The sequence below is a fragment of the Eublepharis macularius genome, chromosome 5 (genome assembly GCF_028583425.1).
Source record: "Eublepharis macularius isolate TG4126 chromosome 5, MPM_Emac_v1.0, whole genome shotgun sequence".
Lineage (NCBI taxonomy): Eukaryota > Metazoa > Chordata > Lepidosauria > Squamata > Eublepharidae > Eublepharis > Eublepharis macularius.
In genome coordinates this window covers 20,854,359-20,878,651 of record NC_072794.1, presented here as the reverse complement: position 1 = coordinate 20,878,651, position 24,293 = coordinate 20,854,359, and the positions used below count along the sequence as shown (strand labels likewise).

The 24,293-nt window shown below is 48.2% G+C and overlaps 1 protein-coding gene across 1 annotated transcript; it reads right to left on the bottom strand.

The window, feature by feature from the left end:
* Positions 1-532: 532 nt before the first annotated feature.
* Positions 533-23,305, bottom strand: TMPRSS9 (transmembrane serine protease 9). The gene is made up of 19 exons (XM_054980322.1): positions 23,164-23,305; positions 20,103-20,230; positions 18,951-19,018; positions 17,597-17,763; positions 15,376-15,417; positions 13,528-13,641; positions 12,591-12,762; positions 10,488-10,762; positions 8,618-8,754; positions 8,190-8,508; positions 7,936-8,107; positions 7,342-7,613; positions 6,353-6,489; positions 4,493-4,814; positions 3,843-3,959; positions 2,844-3,012; positions 1,823-2,088; positions 1,005-1,141; positions 533-694 (listed from the first exon to the last, which is right to left on the bottom strand). Exons 1-19 carry the CDS (start codon positions 23,303-23,305, stop codon positions 533-535), a joined length of 3,318 nt encoding a protein of 1,105 aa, XP_054836297.1.
* Positions 23,306-24,293: the final 988 nt, after the last annotated feature.

Here is a 24,293-nt window from a genome sequence, read left to right as displayed (position 1 = left end):
GAGGCAGCAATTTAATTTGCCTTCCTCTGATGGTAAAAGATTTTTGTAGCCTGTAAGTGTCCTCCTGCCCACTGGAATAGAGTTGTGGAGCCCCAGCGCTATCCAGAATCCAGCCCTCTACCACGAGCTGGGGCTGGCCACCACACCAAGGAGCTGTAGGTGACCATGGCATGAGTTGCAGCAGGAAGCAAGACAGGCTGACTTGGGGAAAATCTTTTCCTGACCCTACCCAAGTCAGGAAACCCCCTCGCCGAGGGCCTCTGCATTGGGCCCTCATGACCTAAGACTGCAGGTGCCTAGGGAGACCTCACCTTAACCTGCCACTTTGCGTGGTGTCAAATTGAGACAGGAGGCCCTCTTTATTGAGAGAAAGCGTTTTCTAAATCTGCTCCTTTGTTAAATGCCGAGGGAGCTCCCTCCGTGGTTTCCAGTTGCACACAGACAGCCCGTGCGGCGTTAACGCCTGCGGCTTCCGCACGGGGTGTTCCATCCTGGAATGTCGCCGTCTCTTCTCCCTGAGTGGCACAGAGGCTCACACCTTGACGTTCTGCCCGATCCAACCCCGCACTGCTGTCACTCTGGTGTAAACGCCAGGGAAGAAAGGCCTCGCGCAGCCATAGCCCCAGCTGGTGATGCCTGCCACGAACCATCGCCCGGAAGGCTCTCTGCAGGCCAAGGGACCTCCTGCGTCACCCTGTGAGATGGAGAAACAAATTTGGAGGGCCAGGCAGACTCCTCCATGTCAACGCAGGATACAGTGGTGGCCCAGCTGAGCTGTTCTCCTAGCTGAATGATGCTTCCTTGCCCTAGCCAACCTGAATCCAGAGAAGCCCAATGAACATGGGCCAGAATGGGCCGGCTATATGTCAGGGCTGTGCCTGCAGCTTTAACTTGATGCCAGCCTGCATTTTTAGTCGAGGGGAAATTGCCAGGGGTCAGCAGCAGCTGGCTTTGGGACTGCTGCCCGGCTATGAAGGGAAGGAGAAGGTGCTTGCCAGACTCACTGAACAGCTGTCGACTGTGCCCTGCAGGAAGCCGGCGCACACCATCCTGCCGCTGATCTGGATGGGGTAGAACTTCTTGCAGTCTTGTTCTCCGATCAGGTTCACGGCCGCCTTTTGCAAGTGCTTGGACATCAGACCTAGGCAGGAGAGATGAGACTGTGCTTAGCAGAACAGAAGGCTTTAGCTTGGTAAAACAGACATGTGGCAGAGCGGCTAAGAGGATGAGCTGTGAACTAGGAGGTCTCCAATTGAAATAACACCTACACTGCAAACTCAGCCTCTGCTCGTCTGCCATATTAGAGAAGAAACGCTGGCCTGCCCTAAAGGGCTGTTTGTAAGAATTACAAGAAGACAATGAATATGAAGTGCTTGGAAAACTCAAAGCATTGTAGTGGGGTGGATCCAACCACCCCCCAAGGATCCTGCCTTTAACTTAAGCAGTTCTTCCTTCACCAGAAAAGCCACTAGAGTTGGAGGGAGGCTTCAAACTTTGCCCAGTGGGGTGGCAGAATAGGGGAGGGTCCCACCCTGTATAAAATAGTTACTAGAACGTGTGAACTTCTGAAAAAGAGGCTCCCAGCCTTGTGAATGTTCTATCAAGAAATCCCAGCCCCAAACCTCTGGATTTTGCCTCTGCCAGTTCTTCCCAAGCTGCATCCAAAAATTCCTTAATTTGGGGTGTATAAAACTGGAGTCTTCCACAGTCATTTGTGTTCAGCATTTCCTGCATGTGAAATGTAGGACCCAGGTACGTGCGGATTCGCAGTCTAGGCACTGATGCTGCCCTCGAGGCCTCCGTTCTCAGCTCCGACTCTTACCCCCCTCCTTAGTGGAGCCCCAGCCAGTGATGTAGCACTGAGCCCCTTCGTTGAAGACGTGGGAGCTGTCCGGGACGCAGATGGGCTTGATGGTGCTAGTGTAGCGCAGGGGGAAAGCCAGCTCCAGGAGGGCCACGTCATAGTCCAGCGTGTAGACGTTGTAAAAGGGGTGCCTGTGGATGTGGAAGATTTTCTCCACTCTCCCGTCAAGGCCGCTCAGGAACGGTGTCCCCAGGATGGCAAGCCACATCTTGGGGTCACTGTAACTGCAGGAAAGTTGTTGGTGTTAGCACGGACCGTGCCAGAGCCAGACGCTGCTGCCATGAAGGGGGATCTAGCAGAAGTTTAACTCTTGCCCTGGCTGCAAACCTCAGTGTGGGCCAAGGTAGCTGTAAGAAATTTCCCTGGGTGCTTTTCTTGTTTTTCCCAGCCCTTGTATATTCTAGATGCAGAGGGTATGCGCTAGATCCAGCCAAAATATGGTGGTTCCTCAAAGACTAGTGAGATTTTATTCCTGCTGGAATAGAACCTTGTTAGTCTTTAAGGGGCCACAAACTTCCAAAATGTGCTGCGTCTCTGGCTCCCGGTTGTAACCAGTGTTCCCTGTAGCAAAGTTCATGTACGGCAATGATGCCGCCTGCTGGTAGTTGCAGGAACAAGCCGATGCTTTTGAATAAGACCAGAGATTTCGGAGGAATTTGCTAGCCCAGGTTTTCAGAAGTCCGTGACCACAAATGGCAGCCCTAAGGGGCTTTCGCAGTAGAAGCAAAGCAGAAACAGCGAATCTTAAGAGGGTGAAGGGGAACAGCGCGGCACACCCTCTAAACGCTTTGGGGAGGAAGAAAGGGAGGGTTCCCCAGGCTGCAGTTATCTGCCAGGAGACAGAAATGTGCATTGCTAACAAGATGGATAAGTGGGGTGAAGGTTTTGTGTGTGTGGAAAGAGGAAGAATTCTACTTGGGACAGCACATTCTGGCCACAGGTAACAGCCCCTCCCCAGCCCAGCTCAAATCCAACTCACATGTCGAAGCAATGAGCAGCCGAAAGCAGCCATCGCTCGCTGATCACAACCGCTCCACACTTGTGCTCCTTCCTCCGCAGCCACAGGCTCACCTGCCATGGCCATTCCCCACGGGCTGCTCCGCTCCCCCCCACTATCCTGAACACCGTCGTGGGGATCAAACCGCAAGCTACAAGGGAGAGAAGCAGGGTGAACATGGTGGCAAGGCTGTCATGTGCAGGATCTATGGGGAGGAGTGGGGCAGAGGGATGGGGCAAAATCCAGCTTTACAACTAAATTCTGGCTTTGTGTGCCAGCTGGCCACATTTGCAACCCCTATCCCCTAACCAGACCTCCGTCACTGCAGAACAGAACCTCCTAGAAGGATATGATTCAGGGGCAGGGGAGAGCAGGGTGTTGCTTGTTGCCACCCTGAGCACAACTTTTATGTACATACTTTGAAAGGCTGTTAATGGATTGCAGCGATGTAGAAAAAGAAGGGCTTGGCTGGATCAGACGAAGGTAGGGCCCACTTGCCCTCCTCCAGCATCCTGTTTCTGGTGGTATCTTAACAGAAAGCTCATAAGCAGGATACAAAAGCAGTGAACCTTCCTCTGCTGTTGGGTAAATTGTCTCTGAATGTGGAGGTTCCATTGAGCTGTGATGGTTAACAGCTGTCAAAAATGGCTTGTCCGTGAATTCGTCTAATCCTCTTTCACAGCCAGCGTAGACATAGATCCTGCGGATGCAGATCTGTTCCACTAGTGGTAGAGTTTTCCTCCAGTGCAAAGAGCCCTTCCCATCATTCAAAAGGCTCTTTCTTGTGTTGGAGGAAGGCTCGTTGCAATGTAGAAAAGCACGAGCAGGCCCGCAACTGGAGGATCCATGTCAAATGGCTTAGCAGAGAGACGGAGTGCTATGAACTGGGGTCGCACGAGGGCAATTGGTCAAACATGAGGCTCTAGGAATAGACCTGGGGCCGGGCAGGGGAGACCAGTGCAGCTGGGTCAGGAAGCTTACTGCAGTTCCACTCATCTCGGCCATTGCTGCAGTCCACGACGCCATCACACTCGGGGTTTGATTTCCCAATGCAGACTTTGCTGGAGCACTTGAAAGTGGCCGGCGTGCATGGCACAGCTGGGGGAACAGTTTGCAAAGCTGGTTAATGCGGGCTGCAAATCCTCCCTCTTCTTGCCAAGGAATATAATTTGTAAACTGCTGATAACAGCTGATTATTGCGGCCTATTAGGTCGTGAAGTTGGTCTGAGCTCCCACATGTGGCAGAACAGGGAGGAGGGAATGTCCTTCCCAGCCCTAAGGTTCAGCAGATTTGAGCCACAGCAGAATGCCCTGTAGGAAAAGTCAACCTTCCTCTTGCTCAGGAAAGATTTTTCAGAACTGCAGATTGGCTCTCATCTCTGCATGCAACTTTCTGCAGAGCAGCTACTTTCTGCATGTGGCATTCTGGATTGTCTCCCAAGGAGGACACCTAGGTTGTCCTGCCTGATAACAGCTGATGGGTTTCCACATTCTTCACTACAAACAAGTAAATCCTGTATTGGGAGGATAAGATCTGGGCCAGATGCACACACACACACACAATGCACACACACTCACACATGAATGACTGACGTGCTGCTATGAGTCTTTGCTTGCATCCGCACGGGTACCTGGGAACTGGGTCATTTTTGGCGTGCTGGTTAACGTTGATACAGTGCCTGCGCTGGTGCTTGCATCTGTGTTTGTCTGGCTACTCATTTGGGTCGTGACGGGCAGGCTGAAGGTGATGCCAGATGTGGTCTTGGTGGTGGACATGAGAGTGGTGCTGGGTTGGGGCAAGATGATGTCCAGAATCCAGCCTTTTAGCTTGGTGATCCGGGCGTACACACCCGGCTTCCTGGGCTGTGCGCAGCCAGCCCCCCAGCTCACTAGCCCTGCCAAATAGAACACACCAGGAGTCTCCTCGCATGTCAAGGGTCCCCCGGAATCACCCTGGAGAAAAGGAAACATTCAGGAAAGGAACTTGGAACTCTGCTTGATATCACATGAAACATGTCTCTGCTCTGGGTTACTGTTCAGTTAACTACCATGCGTTACATATAAAACCACCCAGAATATTTTTTAAACACGGGGAAAGAAGAACTGTATCCATGAGCACTTAATGGATCTTTAAAGATTGGTACTTGAGTACCAAAGAGACGAGATCCTACCCTAATCATTCCTTGTCCAGGATTTCCTCTGCTTTGACATAGTCTTTTTCAAACTGGGGCCGTTTCCACACGGCTTAACTTATTCTGCAAAATAGCGAAATCTTGCGAGAAGGCGCTGTTATTGCACGAGAAGATGCTGTTATTGCGCAAGAAGACACGATAACAGCGTCTTCTCGTGAGATTTCGCGCGAGATTTCACTATTTTGCAGAATAAGGTAAGCTGTGTGGAAACGGCCCAGGTTTTAAATTAGCTTCTTCGCACGCTGTGCAGACAGTAAGGTGCACATTTTTGCCAGTTCCACCCACATCAGTTCCATTTTCCTTCCCCCTCCCATTTTTTTGCCTTTAAAAAAAATCGGTAACTGACATATCCCAATAGCATTAGGCTGATGATGGATTTTAAATTACAGCAAACTGACATACTTCTATAGCTAAAAATGGGCAACTGACAGACCACTATAGCATAAAGCTATAGTGATGTATCAACTATGGGGTTTTTTCCCAGTCTGAAAAAGCCACCCGGCAGTGTGATGGTGGGGGGTGGGAGCAATGGCTACAGGTGGCTGAGTGAAACAAGTTTGGGGGAACTGTCCTGTGGATTCTTTCGACAGAGAATCAATGCCGTTTGGAAGCAACTTGGGAACTGAAGCTTTTGGAATGATTGGCGGTGGGGCTGCTGCTCTTGGGGCACTCTGATGCCACTGGGGGGCATGGGGGGTGGTTGCCTTTGGTGCCTCCAGAGATCAGATGCAAGGCTTTTTATTTATCGATTTATTTTTGCATCTCTGCTTGGCAGCAGAGCTTGAATTTCACCATTCCAGGCTTTTCCCATGGCACTTTAGTCTAGCCCAGTGAGGTGGTTGATTTAGAAATACAGTATATTGGATCATCTTTGGAACAGGTTGCTTTGATAAGGGAACAGGATTATAGTCTGTTGCAGTATTTATTGTACATATCACCTCGCTTTTAGTGCATTGATCTCTGCTTTTGTGTATTATGGTATGTACTTTCTGCATTATGGTAGGCCACACTCTAGACATTTTTATTGCCTATTGGACAAGGGGTGTTTTTGTTTGTATTGTTTTCCAATTGCTAGTGATCCTAGTCCTAATGCATTGCTTATCGGTGGCCTTTGCTGTTTGCCTAATTGAGATTTTTATATTCTGTAATCTGCCTTGAGTCTCAACAACAAAGGTGGGCTATAAATGAAGCAAATAAAATAAAATGCCATGTTCTTTTGCCCAGCGGTTGTGGCTAGACATGCCACCATCCCTGAAGAGAGGACCCAGTGATTCAGAGAGAAATGGGACTGCTCCTTACCTGGCAGGAGTCAACCCTTCCCTCCAGGAACCCAGCACAAATCATCTGCTCTGTAAGGGAGAAGTTGTAAAGGACATTGCAGGTCTTCTGGTCTATGATGTTTACGGAGGCTCTCTGCAGGTTCTCTGGCTTGGTGGCTGCAGGACACAGAGGGAGGTTAAAATGTTTAAACTTACGGGGGACAAGAGGGCATGCATGCCACCCCACCCCAGGCCTTTCATCTTACAAAGACACAAATCCTGAAGAGCAAGAGTCCAGTAGCATCTATAAGACTAACGAAATTGGTGGTAGGGTACAAGCTTTCGTGAGCCACAGCTCGCTTCTTCAGAAGTGGTATGAGCTTTCGTGAGCCACAGCTCGCTTCTTCAGAAGTGGTACCTGAAGAAGTGAGCTGTGGCTCACAAAAGCTCATACCCTAGCATCAATTTTGTTAGTCTTATGGGTGCTACTGGATTCATGCTGTTTTTGACTGCTACAGACAAACACGGCTACCCATCTAGGCAAATCCTGGATACGTTTATGCACTTTTCACATGCTTAGATTGTATTGTCTTTTACCCTGTTTCTTAATTCTTTTTTTTTAAATGGCCATATATATTTTTTTGTTTTTATTTATATTCTTATAGATCCCCTTGAAGAAATGTGGGCGAAACACAAAGGGGCAGTTTAACCAGCTAAAACTGTTCTTTTCCCCACTGCACCCCTGTTCTTGTTCTTGTGCTCCATCTTTGGGGAGGCCCTCTTCTCTTGCTCTTCAGACTAACCAGGTAGAACATTGGGAGCCTCTAGTTAATGGACTGAGTAGAATCCCACCTTCTCGTCTGTCTCTGAGTAAGAAGACTAGAGACTTACTTTACAAAAAAACTTGTAGGAAATATCCCTGCGGGGTGCAACCCAGCAGAGTCTCCTACCCACAGCCACAGCTCTGGCCCACCCCTCACTCGGATGGTTCCACTGGGGACCTGGTGGGGGCAAGCAGACGTCACCTACTGTTGCCTTCTCGGACACTGCCCCAGCCGGAGATGGAGCACCTCTTGCCCACAGGAAATTTATGGATGGCGAGCGGGAGGCAGATGGGCTGGATGTATTTGCTGAACAGGAGGGGCCTGGACAGCTCTAGGACAGCCACGTCGAAGTCCAACAGGAGAGGGTTGTAGGACGGATGCAGCATCACCCGTTGGACGCTGACCTTCACGGAGCTGCTCTCCACTGCCGACAACAACGTGGCACCTGCGTAGGCTGTGATGTACTCTGGCCTGGTGCTACCAGCACGTGGACATAAAACCATAAGCACACATATTCCATTAGTGGCAACGAGGCCATGCAAAGACAGACGTTTCACAAGCCACGTGTCACGTCTCCAGCTTCAGGTCTGGCCCTGAAGGAGACACACACACAGACACGCCTCTCCTCCACTTTCCCTTCTGTTGCTTCAGTGCACCTGCAGAAGCTTTAAGCGAAGGGCTTCTCCCTACAGAACGAAGGAGGCATGCCCGGTTTTTCCAGGATGCAGTCCCGCCACCAAGTGCTGAGTCTCTGCAACGTGGCGGATACTACCGGAGACTCCCAACAAGCAGTACTTACTGATTAAAGCAGTGCGCAGCTGAGAGCAGCCAGCGGTCCCCGATGATGGTGGCCCCACAGAAGTGTCGAAGCCCCTCCTTCAGGCTGACCTGCCAAGGCACTTCCCCTCGGGATGCATCCAGCCCGCCCACAATTTTGATGGGCTTGGAGAAGGCAGGTCTCCGGCCGCACTCTGCACAGCAACAAAGCCCGTGCATCAGTCCGGACCCTGGAGAGATGCAAGTCTAGCACTCGCTTGATACAGGGGCTCGTACCTTGGGGTCGGGGCACCGTCACGGGCCTGCTTGTGGCAGTGGATAACAGGGCAGTGCTGGAGCTGGGGCTGTGCTCGCTGATGGTGCTGGACTTTTCAGAAAGGGCAGTGTCATGGAGCATCGTGGAAAGCGTAGTTGGGATAGTAGTCGGAGGAGTGAACGTGAGGATGGTGTGAAGGATCCAGTCCCGGAGCTTGGTTACTCGAGCATAGACCCCTGGGCGCTTGGCCTCCGCACAGCCGATCCCCCAGCTCACGATGCCAGCTAAGAAGAAGCGTCCGGAGGGCTCTTTGCAGACCAACGGGCCTCCAGAATCCCCCTACAAAAGAACAGGGGAACAGGAAGATTTCTGGGGCCACTTTAATTCAGCAGGGGTTTCATGGAGGAGGTCCCGAGTTCCTATGAGGGCGGGAAGGGCCCAAGAATACCTGGCAGGAGTCAATTTTCCCCTCCAGGTAGCCGGCACAAAGCATCCGGTCAGTGAGGGCATTGCTGTACAAACTGGCACAGAGGGTCTGATCCAGAAGTTCCACTGTCGCCTTCTGAAGGAGCTCGGGCTTCACCACTGTGGGGGGACCGAAAATGACCGACAGGCCTCCGACCACATTAATGCCCCCCCCACCAACAAAGCCAGGGCTGAGTCTCAGCTAGTCCAGATCTTAGCCACTCTCGCAGTAATTAGAGGCATGGTACGGAATGTTGCACAAGACTACAGGTATTACAATAGGGGAGTTCTAATTTGCAGGGGCTTAGCTGCAGATGGCAGATCCTCCAGTGTCACTGAAGGCAAAGGGGGTGGTATGTCTCAGTGGTTAGAGTTCCCCGGTCAGCCCCAGGTCCAGGATGTCAGAGCCAGGCATTCTGTATTTGGAGCACTCGATTAATTCTTGGACAGGAAAGGGCCAGGTCAGAATTGGGACCATGGCTTGTGGGTCGAAGGGGATTTAGCATAGATGTGGCTGCATGTAAGTTTCCTAAACGGGGCAAACAAGGTCAGTTCAGGTCATGGGGGATAAAAAGGCTTAAGCTAAAGTACTGATCCAAATCAGACCCTCATGTTCCCAAGAATAAAAAATGGTTGGGAATTCCGGACATGGAACTCCCAGCACTCATCTGGTTTTGAGAGGACCCAGGAATTCTGTAATGAGTAATTAATAATAATAACATCATAATAATCAATTTATATACTGCCCTTAATAACAACTTAATACCACACACAGAGCAGTATACAAAGTGTGTTATTATTATTATCCTCACGACAATCACCCTGTGGTGGGGCTCAGAGAGCTTTGAGAGAGCTGTGACTGACCCAAGGTCACCCAGCTGGCTTCAAACGGAGGAGTGGGGAATCAAACCTGGCTCTACATATTACAGTCCTGCCACTCTTAACCACTACACCAACTGGCAGGCCCAGGGTCAAGTACTCAGGAGTTTTTAGACTTCCTTCTGCAACCTCCTGCTCAAATCTATGTTAATCTAAGGACATAAGCAGAATTCAACTAATCCTGCATCCTTTTTCCCGCAATGGGCAACTAGATGCCCCCAGGAAGCAAAGAAGCACCTCACCTTGTTTCTTAGCCCAGCCTATGCTTCGGTATTCGGTAGTTCCATTCTCGCTATTGTGGCTAACAACCACCCGTAGACATAACCTCCTCTGTACATTGGTTGAATTCCCTTTTCAAACCAGGTAAGAGAGTGGCCCATCACCACATCCTGTGGCAGTGATTTCCAAAAGTTAAACCATTTACAAAATCAATTTAGGAGTTAATTCCTGTTGTCCTTTCTTTCACACCACAGAATAGATTACAAGTACCTGGGAAAGCAGGGAGCATCAATGATCTCAAACCTTAAGCAGAAAAAAAACCCCACGTCTGCCTCCTTTTTTATTTTACCAATATGGACTAACACCTTGAGATGTGAATTTCATGGACTCATCTTACGACTCTGGCCAAGTCTCACTTTACTTCCTTGCATTTAAAATAGGTAACTTATGTTCTAGTGTCAATTCTGAGACTGAATTGATTTAAGTTTTGAAAAGCGGTGTCAAAATCAATGTGTCGTGGCTCTCTGCTATGGCCAGCAACCACAGTGCAACGCAGAGTGAAACCTGCTGTGCTCAGTGCTGTGTTTTGACCTCTGTTATCCAGATAATGCCTCTTCCACTACACCCACCCTGAGAAGGAGGCTGGGCTGAGCACCTGAGCTTCCCTGTGAGGACTGACCCCTAAGACCTCCCCTTCCAGCCCTCCACCACCCCTGTCCACTCGGCTCACCCAGCAGGCCAAGAGTTTTGCTTACAAAAGTCCTCCTTGAGGTAACCCCACCCTGAGATGAGGCACTTTTTGCCAGGGGGGAAGATGTGGCTGGCGGCCGGCAGGCACACGGGCTGGACGTATTTGGTGAAGACCAGCGGCTCAGCCAGCTGCAGCAAGGCCACGTCATAGTCGGCGGTGTCAGTGTTGTAGAATGGGTGCTTGATAATGTGGCCCACTCTGGCCTTCACAGAGTTGCTGGCAGTGTTACTCAGCCAGATGCTGCCCACATAGGCCATCCAGGCGCTGGGGTCTTGAAGCCTAGGAGAGGAGAAAGTCCACACGTCACTTCACCTGGTCAGCAACAGGTGCTGCAAAACAACAACAAAAAACCCAGCCGGGGAACTGCTGCTCAAAGGCAATGAACTTAATAACGTGTAAATTGCAAACCATGTTCGGAGACCAGCTGTTGAAGATATAAACCTTTTTCAGTCGTTATGCCTGCGTGTACAGGAAGGCTGGCAACTGCACCGTATCAGAAGTGTGTTGATCTTGGTCCACACGGTTACCCCGTTGTCTACACAGGAGCACAGTGAGCATTTTGCATGTATGTGCACCTGGATCAACCATTGGATTTTTCAGAGTTCACACTTATCAAAGCTGTGTGCACAAAAATACATGCAGTGCCCCTATTGAAACAGCATGCAAACTGTGTATATTGGAAGCAGTGTGCTCACCAGCCTCCTAGTACACGTAGGGATAATACTGGAAGAGGGCTATAAATAGATAACTGGATGGCAAAATTTGGCCATGGTTTCATTGACGATCATTGCATCTGTCTTGCAAGAGCTTAACACATTTTTTAAAGCAGGCGGTTGTCATCATTTTTCTCTTTGCTGAATAATTTGGCATCATCTGCATACCTAACTGCTTTGCTGCACATCCCCAATTCCAGAACACTTCTGAACAAATGAAACAGAACCTGCCTGTCGAGGTTGGTACTGTCTGCTCTGGGTGGCAATGGCTAGCCATGTGCTCAGACAGAGAAAAAAAGGTCTTTCCCAATTCCCAAGAAAGATCCTTTAAATGCTGGACACTAAACCTTGAAAACAGAATGGACAAACCACCCGGGGATAACAGAACAATATTAAAGTGTATTCACTAGAAATAATCCTACATAATGTTTAAAGTGACAGTGCTCTATATCCACGTATTCAGTAATAAATACAATAAATACAGCTTACAGAAGCATAGTTCATACAAAAACGTTTCTCAGAATTAGTTTCAAAATTATACCAGAGGACTAACAGCCCCGTTCCATTTAATTCTGGGAACAGTGAGAAGAGCTCCGAGTTCATGAAAGAGGTAAGTCCGTAATGCCAATGTTCCAAATAGATTTCTTTGTTGTTGTAGGTATCTTCCTATTTTCCAAACTGGAGAACCTTCAAGGTGGTAGCCCTAGCTGAGGCCGGCTGAACGGCAGATTTCTTCACTTGGGCTTCATCAGGGGCTGTAAAGGACCACTACATAACGTATAGCACAAACTGCCTTCTAGGGAGTAAGACCACTGGTCCACCTAGTCTACTCTGATCGACAGCAGCCATCCAGGGTCTCAGGCCAAAAAAAGCTCTTTCCCAGTCCAGTTATCTGAGATCCTTTATGCTCAGAGAGACCATACTCTTCTGCTTGCAAAGCAAATGCTCGACAGCTCCACCCTTGCATTCCCGGCACCCACGGAGGACTGTTGAGAGAGAGCCAAGCTACAAGTGACACCTTACACAGGTTGGACACTTGTCAGCTTCCCTCAAGTTTTGATGGGAAATGTAGGCATCCTGGTTTTACAGCTGGGCTCTCCATTACAGCTGCAAGACCAGGACGCCTACATTTCCCATCAAAACTTGAGGGAAGCTGACAAGTGTCCCACCTGTGTCAGGCGTCACTTATAGCTTGGCTCTGAGAGAAAGCTTTCCAGCAAGGGAGGCTAGGAGCCAGCTTCCGGCCAGGTTGTCTATTTAATAGCTCTTCCACAGCCGTGGCTTGCACTCTCAGAAGGCCTCTGATCATGGCCCTTCTCTTGAGGCAGAGGATGACGCATCGAGTATGGGACACCCAATCTAGCACACCAAGGAGGACATCGCCCTTGGCTTACTCGTTAAAGCAGTGAGCCGCAGACACCAGCCACCTCTCCGTCAGAATGGCCGCTCCGCAGAAGTGTTCTCCGTTCTCCCGCAGGCTGACCTGCCAGGGGAATTCCCCCCGCAAAGCCTCTGAGCCCCCAACAATCCGGTTAGCCGTCTGCAGGGCAGGTCTGATTCCACAGGCTGAAAGAGAGGTTGTAGGTTGAAAGGTGTGCTGGGAGCCCCGCTCGCCCCAGGAGGAGAAGGGCCTTGCTGTGAAATTCTGGAGCCGTCTGTAATCTCCCACACCCTCAGACTCAATGTTTTCTACTTCTGAAGGTCTAAAAGTGGCCCGAGCTGCATAGCTTCTAAATTCCCGAGATTCCCAACTTCGATGAATGGGTTTTGACATCTTGTGGATGAAAAAAAAACCCTCATTTTCTTCCCGAAGCATGGGAAGAGGCAGAAAGCAACATACTCCTTAATCGTAAAAAAGGAACTCCAAATTTGGAGGGGGAGATTCCTGCAATCTGTTTTGAAATTTGTGATAGAACGATTTTTCTGTGATGCCCCCTTCCTCTTGCCATCAATACCTATTTGCTGTGTAAACTTCTCAGGACCTGTCCACTGCCTGTTCTTCATCAGCAAAATCAAACCTGTGACATTGCCTATGCAGGGTCAGACCCTTTGAGCGTTCAGCTTGCTAGTATTCTTACCAGCAGTTGCTCTAAGGAGTCTCGGGCATATAGAGACCTTTTTCATTCCAGCATCCTGATGTCCTCTAACTGGCGGTGCCAGGGACCAAACCTGGGATCTTCTGCGTGCAAAGCAGGGGCTGTATTGTTGAGCTGCTGCCCCTCTCCTAACTTCCTGACTGTTACCCTGAACTTGTGGTATGACACAAAACAACCCCTGGCTGCTCATCAGCCTAAACTCTGAAATGCCAGCAGCCTGACAATAAGAACGCACCACACTCAGCCTCATCGGAGCCATCCAGGCAGTCCCTGCGGTCATTGCATTCCGCGTTTTCCACAGCCACGCACTGGCCATCGTGGCAGGCAAAAGCGTTCCCGACACAGCTGCCTACAAGCACAGCAGGGACAGAAATGACCTCCAAATTCTTTAAGTGTAGCCAGCAGTATATGTGAATTTCCCTAACAGCAGCTTTCTGGGGCCTTTTCAAGTTGGGAAAACATTGCCAGGGAGGGAGGGAGAAGGATTCCCCCCTCCTCATACACCATGGTCCTGATCCCAGTCAGACCCCTGCATGCTTGGGATCTGAGGGTGGAAATACATCTTACTAAGTACCTGGGGACATGCCAGTGAACCTCATTTCACATGTTCCTCTTCCAACTTTCCATGCACTCACTCACACAATCACACTTCAGTGAATGCATTCACATGTGATTCCTCCTTAACTGCTAAAAGTTATCCATTTTCCCCACCTCCCTTCATTGAAATGCAGATCTCGACACTTTTTCACACCTTAAAGAAATGCAAATCGGCAAGCCAAGGAGCCTACAGTACTTGTTCTTGCAGCGAAACAGAGCTGAATTGGTGTTTTGCCCTCCGGACATACTTGCAGATGCTATCACACAAAGGGAGCTCCCATGAAAGCGGCATGCACGTGTGCTGAGCAAGAACAGTGTGCATGTGAACTGAGGACCACACACAAAATCCTGCACTTGAGCATCCACAGGTACTTTGCAACATGTATTTCCACTCTTGAGTTCCCAGGGTGGAACTTGCAGGGCATTTCCAGGTGCACCCAGGGAGGACATGAGGGTAATCATTGGGGATAGCAGCATGGGAGAAGGTGACAAACATGGTCAGCGCCCATAATTGCTTCCCAGATCTTCCAGAGGTAAAGGTCCGAGGTATTTGCAGTACTGCAGGCCATGGCCTGCTCCTAGTGTGTCTGACAAAGTTGGACTTTTGATGGTCCCTGGCCCATGGGACATTCGTCTGGCCTCAACCAGGGCCCTTTTCGGCCATTGTGGAATGCGTGCTTCCGATTGAGATCCGGGCCCTGCTGCAGTTCCACAGGGCTTGTATAATGGAGATGTTCCGCCAGGCCTTTGGTTGAGAGCCAGTGAATTGTCCCCTGCCTGTCCCCCCACCTATTCCATCACTGGCTGCCCCAGGCTTACAACACACCTGTATACATGCTTTTAGATAATCAAATGTAGCCTGCACTCTTTATAGCACCAGTCTAGTATTTTGCATTGTACTGTATTGAGTTTTAAATATTGTTTTTTAGATCATTGTTGATAATTTTAATGTGTAGTGTTTCCCTGTTGTTAGCTGCCCTGAGCCCATTCGCAGGGAGGGGGGTGGTATAGATAGATAGATAGATAGATAGATAGATAGATAGATAGATAGATAGATAGATAGATAGATAGATAGATAGATAGATAGATAGATAGATAGATAGATAGATAGATAGATAGATAGATAGATAGATAGATAGATAGATGTAGAGTGTTTGGGGGTTGGTATTTCCATTTTAAGGGATGATGCAGTAGGTAGGTTTTAATCATGTTTAGTGTAGTGTATGTATCTACACAAGTCACAACATTCGAAACTCCAGAGAGTGAGCCCTGTTAGTCTTGTTTGCAACTGAAACAACAAAGGATTCTTGAGGTGCCTTAAAGACCGACAGGGCCTAGTCCATGAAAGTTTATACCATGATAAATCTGTTGCTCCTTAAGGGGCTGCAAAATTCAGGACATACAAAAACTGGAAAATCTGGGCTGTCTGGGGGAAGAATTTGGTGACATTTTAAAAGCCACAAGGCATGAGTGAAATGATGCATACCTGATTTTAGGACAATCCCAATAGGCGAGAGAGTGCGTGGCCCTGCAAGAAACAGAGAGGAGGATCGGCATGAAATAGCCAACAAAGAGCAAGGGCATTTTCTTGCTCTGGGTACAAGTCCATATTCAGAGAGCTCCAGAAGATCACTGAGTGCAGAACAAAACTATCCTATTCTGAATCTTTGAAGGAACTGACTTCCATGCCCTATTGTCTTGGGTCCTGAGAGGTCAAAAAAGCCCTGCAGCTGTCTCGGGTCTCCACACGGTGCCACCACCACTTCCCCTGACTCCGTGGGGCTGGTACCAAACTTTTATCTGGGTAGTAACCACTGTCGCCAGCCAATTTGAGAATATCTCATGCGAAATGCTTTTACACATCTAGCACTCTGTATCTGCGTTGCCATTTAGAGGCCCTGCGGGCTGCCACCTCTCCTGCTTTGCTTGCACTAACAGGAGGAAGATCTATTAAAACGTTGCCAACATGCACGAGGGATGGTGAGCTCACCTGCTGCCCTCCTCCTTCACTGCCCTTTACACAGCAAGATCAAGCCGGCGTGGTGCATTTACAGAGATCAGGCTTCGAGCATTTAAAATATAAGGAAGTTGCTAAGTGGTTGGGTTGTGAATCAGCACTCTGCTGGTTTGAATACCACTGCTGCCATGAGCTTGGCAGGTGGCCTTGGGTAAGCTGCTCCTCTCCGCCCCGCTTCCCCAGCTGTATTGTGGGAGGGGGGGGGGACAATAACATTGACTATGTTTACCGCTCTGAGTGGGGCACTAATCTGTCTAGAAGAGCGGTATATAAGTATGGTTGTTGTTGTTGTTATTACTATTATTTTAATTAAAAAGAGTACAATGGTCTACAAAGAAAAGGTGAAAACACATATTCCTCTCACTCTAATAAGAATGTGCTGTCATGTGAGAACCAGTTCATGCAACCCACTGCAAGTGGCATTCCAGCCATAAGATAAGCAGAGGTGGCTTGCTGCTGTTTTCCTTGGTGGCCTCCCGTCCAAGTAGAGACCATGGCCAACCCTGTTTAGGTCCCAAGCCCTGAGAAGCTCAGGCCAAACTGGGTTAACCAGGCTGCTGTCTCAGAGCGGAACCACCCAGGGAAGCTTGCGGGACCCAACACGTGCTCTTCCCGTGTAATTCGTCTCATGTCTTTCAGCTCTTACTCTAAAACCCTACCCTTATTCTTACGATGTTACTGCTAGGAAATGCGAATAACTCTCAAAACTACCTTCAGAAACCAGGCATGAGATGTTAAACGTTTTGTTCTCACTTATGGGCCAAAGCAATGAGCGTAACTAAGAGCGGGAGAACTCTTTTCTTGGGAGAGAGAGAGGACACATCTCCTATAAGACCAACGATCAAAGGCTCATACCCTGGAAATCTAGTTGGTCTAATAGGAGATGTGTCATCTCTCCCAACTAGATTTCCAGAGTATGAACTTTCAAGAGTGAAAGCTCTGTTGTCATCTGACAAACAGAGCTTTGACTCTTGAAAGTTCATACCCTGGGAATCTAGTTGATCTTTAAGGTGCTATTGGACCCCAATCTTGCTCTTCTACTGCAGACCAATGTTGCTATCCTCCTGAAATCATCTTCTATAGTTTTCCTTTTGTCAGTCTTTCACTAGCATTGATGAATATTTGTCAGGGATGCTTTAGGCTTTGGGGCAGGGGGTTGGACCAGAAGGTCTGTATGGCCCCTTCCAACTCTGTGATTCTGTTATTGTACCCTCTGGGACTTATGTAGAGGGTAGCCCTAATGAATAAGACATCAAGGTAGATTCTAGGTTGGAGGGCATTTCTCTAGCACTCCTGCCTACACTTAGTAGGAGCCGTGGTGGGGCAGAGAATTAAGATCCAGCTAGAGGAACCCTCCAGAATCTCCTCTAGAGACTGAAGGAGATGGTGTGGTGTGTGGATTAGAAAGCCTCCCTGCCCAAATTCTACCACATGAACTCACTCAGTGGCCTGAGGCAAACTGCTTCTGTCCTACTCTGCAGGGTTGATGTAAGGATCACAACAGAAAAATGTCCATGTAACATTCATAAGTGCTACACAAATACTTGCATTGTATTGCCATTCTAGCGCAAGCCCTGTCTGCTCGTCTGTCGTGTGAATTTACGTAGATTTGGCATGTCTGTGAAGCAGCTGGAACAATCCCAGCCTCCCTGCCCACCCCATCCTGTATCTAGGATGGAACAGACCACACCTGTCAGGATGGCTGAAGAAATGGTACCGTAGGCAGCCAGTGGAACCTCCTGCTTGTCCAGGGTGGCTGCCAGCCCCCGCCTGAGCACCTCTTCTTCTAAGCCTGGGCTGAGCAGCTGCTTGGAGAACCAGAGGCGAAAGTGGACGATCACACTGGAATTGCCTCTCCTGCTAATGGACAATGAGAGGTCCTTCAGAGCTAGGAACTGCTGGTGTGCGCACGCGTGCATCACTCTACATTCCTGAGCATGTGTGGGAAGGAAATAGGAGTCTCTTATACTGATAAACAAGAGAACAGATACCGAGTCAGAGGGGTCCAGGTTTGGTTCAGGCACAGCTGATGTCTACATTAGAAACGACACTAGTTTAAGGACTCCTTAAGTGTCATGAGGTGATTCAACACTGGGGCTATTCTCTGCAAACAAATCATTGCTGTTCCAGCATTAGGTGCACATGGAATTACAACCGAGGATCCACACATCTGCCGAGATCGTGCTTTTTTGAAGACACTGACCTCTCAGGTTTTCCCAACCACACAGGGGAACCTGTTCTGTTATGATCATGAATCTGTTTCCCCTTCTGTGTTTACTGGAATCTGCAGAAGTATATCTGCAGCCCCCACCCCTGTTTAAGCTGATTAGCGCTAATAGGTCATGACCCGAGACTATCGCCAAGTGGCAGAAATGCCACAGTGCCAGTTTCATTTTTTAAAAGCATAAGGTGACGGCAGCAAACAATCCAGAGACTGACAATTGGAACTGAGCAGTAACTTGCAAATTGGTCCATTTCACAGACTGTTACTTCTGAAATTCCCAACTTTTTGAAAAGTAAGAACAAAAATCAGGAAAATGAATCTTCATTAAAAAATCCGAAATGTCAATTTTTCCTAAGAACTCTCCGCCCCTTCTCCTTCCGCATGCCTTTAATCTCTACAGCTTTGCCAGGTGGAATTGATTAGGTTAGACTATGAAATCATTTCTCATTTCCGAATCAATCTCCGGCTTTCTGTTACTGCCTCCCCCCAGTAAGATCCACCCTTGAAGAAGGGAAAGGTTTGATATCTTTAGAGGAGGCTGTGGCTGTTTCGACATGAGCTTAAATCATCTATCTCATATTATTTAAAATAACTTCTGTTAACATTATTCATGAAGGAGAAAGACATTTGTAATGCAAATGAGACTTTTGGCCAACACGCTGCTTGGTACTCTTATTATGTATCATCAACTAAAGCAAAAGTTCGCTTAAGCTTGTCATGTTAGAACACCTGACTCATTTCCGACACAGGCCCTTGTCGCAGGTGCAGCATCAGCTTTCGTGCATAGCCAAGTGGGGGGCGAGGACCCATTGTGACCCACCTGTACTGCAAGATGGAGCATTTCAAATAGCTTCCTTCCAGGGCTGAGTTCTGAAAGCTGCTCTTAAACTAAAAGATAAAAATTCAAATAATGAGCCCCAAGCTAGGAAGCATAAGAGGGGAAAAGAAACATTTCTTACATATATCTTAATGGTAAAGGTAGTCTCCTGTGCAAGCACCGAGTCATTACTGACCCATGGGAGACGTCGCATCACATCATTTTCTTGGCAGACTTTTTTACGAGGTGGTTTGCCATTGCCTTCCCCGGTCATCTACACTTTACCCCCAGGAAGGTGGGTACTCATTTTACCGACCTCGGAAGGATGGCAGGCTGAGTCAATCTTGAGCCAGTTACCTGAACCCGGCTTCCACCAGGATCAAACTCAGGTTGTGAGCAGAGCTTGGGCTGCAGTACTGCGGCTCACCACTCTGCACCACGGGGTTCTTAAGACATATATCTTAGAGTAACCCTAAAACATATTTTAGGACATGACACATACAAAGCTCTTCACGGCCTTGGCCCGGCATACCTACGGGAACGCCTCTCTCCCTATGTTTCTCCATGGCAGCTTCGCTCATCCATACAGAGTCTCCTGAAGGTGCCATCCTACACATGGGCGGAATCCACAACAGCCCATACACGGGCTTTCTCTGTGGTGGCCCCTACCCTGTGGAATGGCCTGCCTGAGGAGGTCAGGGGCACCCCCACTCTCCTAGCTTTCTGCAAAAGATGCAAAACCGAATTATTCAAAAAGACTTTTGTATTGTAGGGAAGGGCTCTCAGACGCTTTGCTAATGAGTTAAGGAGGACCATAGGCTTCCCCCCTATGTTGCCTTACGTACTATCTGTTGTCTTAAATATGTGCTCCTATGAACTACCTGTGCTTCATGTGGTCTAATGTCAGCCCTAGAATTGCTTATGTTCTGTTTCAGCTCTGTATTGGATTCTTACTAATGCTACGTCTTTGTAAACTTGAGTTTATTTACCCTATGGCATTGTTTATGGAAATATCCTTGAAACTGACTGTACTGGTCTCACGCTGTGTAATCTGCCTTGAGTCTCAGTGAGAAAAGCAAACTATAAACAAACAAACAAATAGGAGGAAAGCGAGGAAAGAGGCATTAAGCTTCTCTCCCCGATGGGTTGATTTACCAATCTCTCCAGGACTGGGGTCAATGTGCGATGATAGTCCGAGTTCTGACACTGCAGGCTGCTGTCGTACTGGATCCCTCGCAGCTCCACCAGATGCTCAAAGAGGAACTCTTGTTTCAAATGGAAGGCTGGGGAGAAAGAAAAGGGGGCTTTCCATCGCAGGTGGAGAGCCATGATCCTAACTGTGTGCAACAGAAGGGCCGGCCTTAAACACACCAGCAATCTATGCAGTTGGTTGGGAACCACAACTTTTGTATGGATGCCAACGAGGTGGCATATACATGAGTTGTCCGTTGGTTGCAGGAAATTAAAATATGCACCTGAGAGCTCCCGCAAAAGCACAACGAGGTGCAGCTCACACATTAGCATCTTAATGCCGGAAGGAGACTCTGGTCAAATCCACATTACTCATTCTAAGTCGCATGTTCCCCGCATTCCCCACGCAATCCCGAGTGCCGGTCACGTTACCTCATTAAACAGATGCATTTCATTTGCATTTCTCCCGAATATGTGGTCACAGGTTTTCAACGGGAGTTTCACGGTGGCCGTGAACGGGCCAATGCGCAATTTACGTGGTTTTTTTAAAAACCACCCCCCTTCCTGTCTTTCCGGCCGTTCCGAGAGTTCCTATTGGCTGATTCAACTTGCAAGTGCTCCGTAGTCTGCAAAAGACTGTTTTTGACTTCATAGCATTGGATTTATTGATTATGCTGTTTCTAAATCAAATCTGGTAGTTTGAAAAATCATTTTGGGGTGAATCCCTCCTCAGAACGGACTCGCGAAACTTCCTTTTTAACTGTTTTTTATTTTTTTTTATTTTATATTACTGTAATATCGAAATTATGAAATATTGAAATAATGACACTCGAAGGAAGTGAAACTTCAGTAAAATTCAGGCACTGAACTGTCCTGCATAGGAAATACCCGCAAAAGCTTCCCACATGCTTCCAAATTTCCAAAAAAAGAAACGGGAGAGAGCCATCAGTGCTGTCAGTGGGGGAAAGAGAGGCATCATTATCTTCAATGATGTTTCTTTATAAGGCAAGATCGAAATAACGGAAAAGTGCGCTCAAAAAAATAAAAAAAAATGGGCAGGGAAAAAAAGTCCCGCCCAAAAAAGTGGTTTTCGAGCGGCCGTGTGACTGGAGGGACGCACGAGAAAGAAGGATTGGAAGCAGGAATGTGAACGAAGAGGAAAAAATCGCGGATTGGAGGCAAACGGAAGATATCCGATAAACATGCAGGTAATGGGTGAATGTGGATTTGACCTCTGTCCTCCACCCCCAAACCAGGGGGTAGTCTTAGCCAATGGGCAACAGGGACAGCTGCCCCAGGTCCCATGCTTGGGTGGGGGCCAATTGCCCACAACCTCACTTCCCCAAAGGAGGGGGGAAGGAAGAAGAAGAGGAGGAGAAGCAGGCTCCCACCCACCTTGCACAGGATGAGGGCCGCCCCTTGCTTGGACCAGAAAGGGTGTGGTAGTGGCAGTGATGCTGAGACCCCATCCTAGGCTTTTACCCAGGGCCACAGAATCACTAAGGCTGTCCCTGATCTTGTCCACCGTGGCCAGATAAGTGGCAACAGAGATGCACAAAGATCAGGCCCAGATTGCTCACCCTCACCACTAGGAAACTCTAGGGTGACCTTTGCCGCTTGAAAGAACCACTATCACCATGCCATTTGGAAGCTAGAAAAATAAACATAAAAATAAACACTTCTGACACCACACACTGCTTACGAATCCAGGGTAGCTATTCTAATATTCTGTTATTTATACTGATGGACATTCAGTGCTCATAAAGATGCACATTTTTGCTCTGTTGACATAGAAATTGTAAGTTGCTCTGAAAACCAATTTTTGTGGAAAAGTAGGAAAGAAGAAGCATAAATAAAGCCCCACCAGGTCACATGACACCTTTCAGACTGTGATGTATGAGCAGCCTACACAAGACTCAATTTCGGATAACTTTCTGGTCTGCTCGTTTTCTGACTTGACATACACGGTTTTGTTTTTTTAAAAAAAATTAAGATTGTGGGTGAGAATCCCTTCTTTACGTTTTTCAGCTTCTTTTACTTTAAAAACTTGTTCGTTGTTACATAATATTATCCATGTTTGCATACTGCCATACAATGCGGTGCGTGTATATATATAAAACTGTATACCTTTATGAGCATAAGGTTATGTTCCACTGAACACACGTAAGTCAGGCGCACATCTTGCTGCTCCAAATGGGGCAGGAGTGCGTTTATTTCAGCTCCTCAGAATATTGGAGAGACGGGTCCATGAGACAAGGGGAAGGCACAACGGTCCCTTATATGCCATCCCCATGTTGTGCATGGACTCTACATACAAGGGGCACTCTTGGCGAGCATTCCCTTAAGATCCCTTTCCTCTGTGAAACACTGAACAAACACTTTGGTTCCTACCTTGCTTTACCAGCACAATGAGAGTGGTCACCTATCCCAGAATGATAGACCCCTCTGCTCAGGGCTTTTTTTCTGGGAAAAGAGGTGGTGGAACTCAGTGGCAGAACTCAGGACCACACAATGACGTTACTTTGGGTTAGCTGGAACAAGGGGAGAGTTTTTAAAAGTTTAAATCACCCTTGGCTAAAACGATTACATGGCCGGTGGCCCCGCCCCCTGATCTCCAGACAGAGGGGGGTTTAGATTGCCCTCTGCACCTCCGAGGGCAATCTAAACTCCCCTCTGCCTGGAGACCAGGGGGAGGAGGCCACCGGCCGTGTGACCATTTTCAAGAGGTACTGGAACTCCGTTCCACTGCATTCCCGCTGAAAAAAAGCCCTGCCTCTGCTATTCCTTACCTGCTGATGGTCAAGGTTCCCCCTCTTGTGTACCAGGGCCGAGTTCCTGATTCAGATTTCTGGGGAAGGCAGCCCAAAGATGATAGCCTCCTCCACCCAAACTTTTAAAAAGCCACTGGGATGGATAGCAAGAAGTAGACCATCTCTGCTCCCTGTACCTAGCAAGGACACAGCCCTGGCTCCAACCAGTTCATCTGTAGCCAAGCTATAGATGCCGATGTACCTTTGGGACTCACCCATTAGGATCCCAGCAGATACAGCCGTGACGACACTCAGAAGGATGGCGGCCACGGTCACCTTGCAGCACACCCCATTAGCCACTGCTTGTCCCTTTTCTTCGCCTGACATTGGCTTTGCAGCAACAGCTTGCGGCTCCATGCTTGCCCCAAGATTTCTGAAGAAAAAGATGAGGGTTAAAATGAATTTTGCAAGGGGAAAAAAATCCCATTTAAAGTTGCAAGTGTGAATTCACATGCTGAAACCAGATTGCAAGGTGGTGTCTGTAACTGCAGCCTATTAGATTTCTAGAATGAGAATTTCTAGAGCCCAAGGCTATGACAAGCTACATTCAATGTGGTTTTGCAATTTGGTCTCTATGCTCACCATGGTTTGGTTGTGATTTCTGAATGGGTCAGAGCCACTCTTCTGCCTCAGCATCAAACACAGCAGATGAAAAAATAACACAGATGAGCACCTCTAAACCATGTTCATTGTACATTTGGCAGAACAAACCATAGTCTTTGCTCTAAACTATGGTCACTGCAAACCAGGGTTTGAAGAAATATCTGAATTGAGCCATTCACTCAGGGTCGCACTACAAGTGTCGAATGACACTTGCCTGGCAAGTGAACAGACTCACATGTATTCCTCCCTGTTCACTTGCCATTCACTTGCTCTCCACTTGATCAAATGGAGTGCAAGAGAACGGCAAGTGAACAGGGAGGAATATATGTGAGTCTGTTCACTTGCCAGGCAAGTGTCATTCGTCACTTGTAGAGCGACCCTCAGTTAAGTGGACTTCAGCCCACAAAATCTTTTGCCAAAGTTACTTAGCCTGTTTTTAATGTCCCACAAAGCTCTTCGCTGAAAATGGATTTATACACAGTTATCCATCTGGAATTCACAATCTCCCTATAAGGTAGGCACAGCATTATTGCATGTATTAACAGATGGGGTTAAGCATTACTAACAGCCTAGCTTCTGAAACTCAAAAATAAAATTTCCTTGCTCTTAAACACTTTTTGCTAAGTATGAATAGCTGGTGTTGACCAGACATTCAGTGGCAGCAGCGTAATATTTCTGGATCCATAGGTAAATATAACATTATGAGGAATGGCTTTAAAAAACTCTCATATGAAAAGCTACT